The 6,314-nt window shown below is 35.0% G+C and overlaps 1 protein-coding gene and 1 non-coding gene across 3 annotated transcripts in view; one reads left to right on the top strand and one right to left on the bottom strand.

Moving 5' to 3' along the window:
• Positions 1-4,167: 4,167 nt before the first annotated feature.
• DOCK11 (dedicator of cytokinesis 11) overlaps positions 4,168-6,314 on the bottom strand; it is a 212,592-nt gene continuing 210,445 nt past the window's right edge. The window contains exons 53-54 of one of the 2 annotated variants that reach the window (XM_074323192.2): positions 4,778-4,795; positions 4,479-4,618 (exon numbers count right to left, since the gene is read on the bottom strand). In XM_074323192.2, coding sequence (XP_074179293.1) covers positions 4,790-4,795 — 6 coding nt within the window. In that variant the 3' untranslated portion in view covers positions 4,479-4,618; positions 4,778-4,789. Of the gene's footprint in view, positions 4,619-4,777; positions 4,796-6,314 lie in introns of both variants that reach the window. The other variant, XM_019717035.3, reaches the window with a different exon arrangement.
• Positions 6,023-6,130, top strand: LOC141569839 (U6 spliceosomal RNA). The gene has a single exon (XR_012493619.1). It is a non-coding gene; the product is annotated as a U6 spliceosomal RNA (small nuclear RNA).

The raw sequence follows: 6,314 nt of genomic DNA, 5'->3' as shown, positions 1-6,314 counted from the left end.
ACCCTCTACAGCTAAGACTGTGAACAATGGCTCTCCCTGGAACTGGGCTGCCATGGGCTGCCAGGGGCTACCATGTGCTGCCAGGAGCGGCCGGTGGCCAGCGTGAGCGGCCGGTGGCCAGCGTGAGCGGCTGGCAGCTGGCGAGAACTGCCGTGAAGTGCTGTGAGTGGCCGACAGGTCCAACCAGCAACCGACTGCCTCAGCTGGGGGGAGCACAAGGCTCATAATACCAGCATGGGCCAGGGATCTGTGTCCTACATAGCTAGACTGAGAAACAATAGCTTAAACCGGAGTGTGGGGGTAGGCGGAAGGGGAAAATAACAACAACAACAACAACAAAAACTTGTGTTTCAAAGGACACTTACAAACTGAAACGGCAACCCATGGAACAGAAATATATGGAAATCATATATCTGATAAGAGACTTGCATCTAGAACAGATAAAGAACCATGAAAAGATAACCCAATTCTTAAAAAATCTGAATAAACGTATCTCCAAAGAAGATATAAAAATGGTCAATGAAGCACATGAAAGGATGCTCAGTATCATTAGCCATCAGCGAGATGCAAATGAAAACCACAATGATACTTCACACCCACTAGGAAGGTAATAATCAAAAAGGCAGATAGCAAGTGTTGTGGAGAATATTGAGAAATTGGAATCCTTATATACTACTGCTGGGAATGTAAAGTGGTGCAGTTGCTGTGGAAAATAGCCTGGCAGTTCTTCAAAAAGTTAAACATAGTTACCATGTGACCCAGTAATTCTACTCCTAGGTAATGCCCAAGAGAACTGAAAATATGTCTACAGAAAAACTTGTACCCAAGTGTTCATAGCAACTTTAATAATAGCCACAAAGTGGAAATAACCCAAATATCCATCAACTGATGAATTGATAAAATGGGGTGTATTATACAAAGGAATATTATTCAGTTGTAAAAAGGAATGAAGTACTGATACATGCTACAATATGGATAAACATTGAAAATATGCTAAATGAAAGAAGCCAGTCACAAAAGGCCACAAAATGTATGATTCCATTTACATGAAATGTCTACAATAGGCAGATTCACAGATACAGGAAAGTAGATTAATGGTTGTCAGGGGCTAGGAGGTAGTTGGTGGGGAATGGGGCGTGACTGCTAATATGTATGGGGTTACTTTTGGGGGTGATAAAAATATTGTAAAATTAATTGTGGTAATGGTTACACAACTCTGTGAATATACTATAAACCACTGAATTGTGCATTTTAAATGGGTAAATTGTATGGGGTGTGAATTATCTCAATAAAAATGCAAAACAAGAGAAAAAAAGCATGTTGGAAAAAGTTTTAAAATGTGTTTTGGTAACTGAAGTAGTGTACTGTTAGAAGACTGAGACTGAAGCTAGCCCACCATTTTGTGGACCAGAAGCCTGAAATATATCTCTGATTATTAATATTTTGAAGAGTTTGGAAATTCCTATTATTCCAATGCATTGCTTAGGTTCTTCATCTCAGATAAAACTAGTATTTATAATAAAAAGCTTGGGTTTTAATTATGCTGGCTTATTTAGTTTTTTAATTAAGCAGTGGGTCCATCTGTCGTTCTATGATACGTTGGTCAAGGTTCCAAGGCTGTTGCTACCACTGCCGCTTGCTATTTCATTTTTTAAAAATATGTTTACATTATTTATATAGGCAATCAAATCATATAAATATAGGTAATGATAACAATTCCATTGATAGACATGATGCAGTGGTGCAAGTGTTTACTAGGAAAATTTGCATGGAATTATTTTCTCTACGGGTTATCACTGTAGTGATAAACTAAGACTACCAGTGGTGACTTATTCATTTTACTATGTTCAAAGACTACCAAAACAATAGCTTCCAGGGGAAACTGGATTCAAGCTTAACTGCAAAATAATCAGTATAGCAGAAGTATATTCTCTGATGTGAATTAATTTGTGGAGGCCAAGTCACTTCATGAAATCAAACTGTATAAACAGCAATATATACCTAATATATACATTGTTTCAAAACACATTTACCATTCTCTAGTCTAGCCCACCTTGTTCTCTATAGCTTTCTGCTGTCACTCTGAAAGTTGGTGAAATAAATCTAGAGAAATTGTCCCATGACCTGGAGACGTCACTGGCCACAGGACACAAAATTATCTTTTCCCTTTTTCTTCATAGCCATCAGTAAGTCATGTCCAGTCTTTCCACATAGTATCTTTTTTGTTTTCATTTTTAGCTGTATTTTATTTAGCAGTAGTAAATCTCAGTCTTACGTTTTCATTTGACACTACTGCAATACATATCCAGTTCAATGCTCAAATCACCTAATATCTCTTATATTTGTCCTTCTTCTCCATTCTCACTCACATGTAGGGTTTTGTGGATGCATAACTAGAATACTGCAGTAACTGATTGGTTTCCATATTTCCATCTCTCTGCCTCAAATACGTTTGGTAGCAATATAAAGGACTAAATCTCTAAAACTAACATTTAATCAAGTAATCTTTATTTAAAAACCTTGACTGGCTCCCCCATGTTTACTGAGTAAAGTCCAAATACTTAGCCTGGCATTCAAGGTCTTCCAAAATCTAGGGCCACGTTTTCTTTCTAGATTTATCCACCATTCCCTTGAACAACACTAGTTTTCTCACCATCCCCTGAACTTCTGCTAATTCTTTTTGTACCTTTGCTCATGATGTTCTTCCTGTGTGGAATCCCTTCTCATTTTGAAAGCCTGTTCAAGGCTTACTTTTGCCCATGAAACCATCCTTGAACATTGCAATTCACAGTGACCTCTCATTCCTTGAATGTGAGTAAGAGTTACGGACAGCGTTACTCATTTGGCAATGCTCATATGCAACTTTTCTTGTCTTATATTGTCAATTCTTGTACTATTTCATTTTGTGTATATCTTGCCTCCTCAACTAGATTGCAAGTTCCTTGAGGGCAGGGGCCATTTACTATACTTTAAATAATTACCCACAGTGTACAACACTATGCTTGGGGATATGACAGGGACTAATTATTGATAAAAGAGCACTACATTTTCCCCAAGATGCCTCATTTTCATATGGCAGCACTCACTCTATGTGATGGTTCCTTACACATCCATGCCAAATATAATCACTTTAAAGGTGAAACTAACTCTATAGGTTACTCCAAGATATTAAGGAATTACAAACTGCCTCTGAAATTTCTGAATCCCCTATTAAAAGACAAAATTAACCTTCAACAAATAATTTCACGCTCCCCTGAAAGCTCAAAGATGACATGCAAAGAAAAATGGCCAAGCCAGGAGTGTAATCTCTAAGATTTAGTTGATTACAAAGTATTTAAAAAGCCAGGGTTCCATGCAATCCATTTATATTTCAGTGTTTGTTTGGTTTTTTGTTTTTGTTTTTGGTCTGTAAAATAAGCTAAAATACATAAGAAAAATAAGTGAAACTTAAAAGTTTACATGAAAGGCAGCCAAAATTATCTGGATAATCCAAGCTAAAAAAGGTTTTCACATCTTGGGTTTCTCTTGAATTATTTAGGCAGTCTGAGATTTCTTCATTGTTAGAAATGTAATCCCTAGCTTGCAGTTGCTAAGCCTGTGGTGATTATCTATAGTGACCCAAGAAATACTGCAACCATCAAGTTCTATCAAAATGCTTGTTAACCTTGGAAACTGAAGAAAATAATCATTACGCATAGGCGCCTACCTCAGACTCTGTTCCTATAGCTTTCAAGTTGCATAGTATATACTGACTGCAAATTCTCAGAAACGTTCTGTTTGGCTTTATGGGTCGCCTCAGATGATAAAGCTCTGGCAATAGATGCTGCTTGCTAGGGAAACCTATGCCACATGTGAATCCTTTGTCTTGTATGTCAGAGGAGACCGACTTGATTACCTGACATCATCAGATCAAAACATGAAGGAACGGTAGGCTTGGTATTTCTACGTATAACCTTTCTTTGTGAAATTTTCCTTTTAAAATAATACTTTTGTTTCCTTTAGCCCAGCCTTGACTAAAGATTTCAAACTATCTCCTCAATCTGAAATATCCATGTTTTATGAAATTTGATCATTTTTACTCCAAGGATTAGTATGATAATGAATTGAGCTTTCTGTCAAGAAAAATGCTAAGTTCAAAGTATTATTTCCTTCACTTCTAATTACAAATAAGTTTTACCTTTTATTGTGTTCCATTAAACAATTTTACATAGTACCATTATTATTTTAAGCAATAATTAAGCAATGTTTTTTATCTCTACTTCTCAGTATATAGATTTACCTAAAAAAGTATAAACCAAGGACAGTGGTGCAATTTTACAGGCACTTCCAAGTTGCTTAAATATTTACAAATACATAAGCACCCTTTTTGAAAGCATTAAAATTTTGGTGTCAGGAGGAAACACTCCATGTATATCAAATCTTTGAATTTTAACATTTGCACAGCTCCAAATATTCCTGAGAAAGGTCAGTCTCGTCACTTCACATCTGCATGTCCTCATATTTCAGCAGAATATCTTGGGGAACCATAACCTCTGTCACTTGATGTACCACTAATTGCACAAAATACATGTAATGTGTTGCTCATCCAGGGAGAATGCATTGTGTCTTCTTGTAATATCTAAAACAAACAAATAGAAAATCTGCATGTTTATCATGAAGCAAAATAGCCACTGCCAAAAAAGTATGTGTATATGGAATTACAGGCATATTTCAATTCACCACTGACACTTAGCTATGTAAAATGACATAAAGCAGAAAGAGCAAAGAATAACATTACCGACTTAGGTCTTCAAAGCTGTATTACAAAGGCAGCATAGCAAAAAAGCAGAAAAGATCTGGTTACTCATTAAGAAAAATGAAAGACGGTAAAATGCAAAATTCAATAAAAAGTGACAGGTAATGCAATCTTTAAAATATTTTTTAACACTTTTTAACACATGGTCATAACAAGAGCTCTAAACAGTGGACTCTTTGAGTTTATGGACCATCTTCTAACACAGTGGTTCTCAGGATCACCTGTGGGGCTTTTCAAACATGCAGATACTTATGTGCCTTCTCTGGAGACTTGGGAAATAATATTAAATGAACAGAAAAGTCATAAGTGCATATTTCTAAAGATGCACTATAATTATATAAGCTAATTGATACAGAAGATTTTTATGGAAATGAAGAACTTCAAAAAATATATTTTATATCTCATAAGTATATAAACATATTAATACATTCATATTAGTATAGATATTTTTAAATTATCCATTTTGTGTGATCAAAAGCAACAGAGATCTTATGTTTGGATTAGATGGAAGAAAAGAACAGCATATAAATCACATCTAACCTCTTCATTATATAGTTCCAACTTAGGTCTCAAGCTTTCAATACTTGGTTCTCAAGTTAGCTCTGAAATTTCAGTATTAAGCCTGCGAATTGGTCTATGGTGGCAGTAATGCATCATATCATTTATGTTCCTATAAATCATGTTTTACATAAAGTACATAATAAATTTCCTCTTACAAAAACATCACTCATGCACGAATCTGAAAGCATACGATGTTTCCCCGAAAATAAGACCTAGCCAGGTAATCAGCTCTAATGCGTCTTTTGGAGCAAAAATTAATATAAGACTGGTATTATATTATATTTATTATTATATTATATTATATTATATTATATTATATTATATTATATTATATTATATTATATTATATTATATTATATTACATTACGTAAGGCCCATTCTTATATTATAGTAAAATAAGACCGGGTCTTATATTAATTTTTGCTCCAAAAGACGCATTAGAGCTGATTGTCTCGCTAGGTCTTATTTTCGGGGAAAACACAGTAGTAGGTTTAAGAGATGACTGATTGATTATTCACACCTGTCAGATGTGACAAATGAATAGGGTAAATCATTGTGAAGAAAATAAAACATATCAAAGAGACACAATGGCCACCACCAAATCTAAGAAACCTGTAATCAATAGTTGTAAGACAATATAAATCCCTGTTGAAAAGTCAAAAGCTTGTGCTCGCTTCGGCAGCACATATACTAAAATTAGAAGGATACAGAGAAGATTAGCATGGCCCCTGTACAAGAATGACACGCAAAAAGTCAAAAGCTTGAAGAAGTTTTAAAAAGGAGTGTATATTTTGGTATACTGTAACAGATTACATTGAAAAGAAATATCCAGGCCATATATTTTTGTTAAATAATCATTTATGGAGCTCAACAGAATAATCCATATTCTAGTACATACAGTTTATTTTATTTTGTATTATTATATTTTCCTTTGGGAAACAATGTGTCTCAATGTGTA

The sequence above is a fragment of the Rhinolophus sinicus genome, chromosome 18 (genome assembly GCF_057876585.1).
Source record: "Rhinolophus sinicus isolate RSI-liver-muscle chromosome 18, RSI-T2T, whole genome shotgun sequence".
NCBI classification, from domain to species: domain Eukaryota; kingdom Metazoa; phylum Chordata; class Mammalia; order Chiroptera; family Rhinolophidae; genus Rhinolophus; species Rhinolophus sinicus.
Note: the sequence above shows the minus strand (reverse complement) of the source record. Positions and strands in the feature narration are given on the sequence as shown.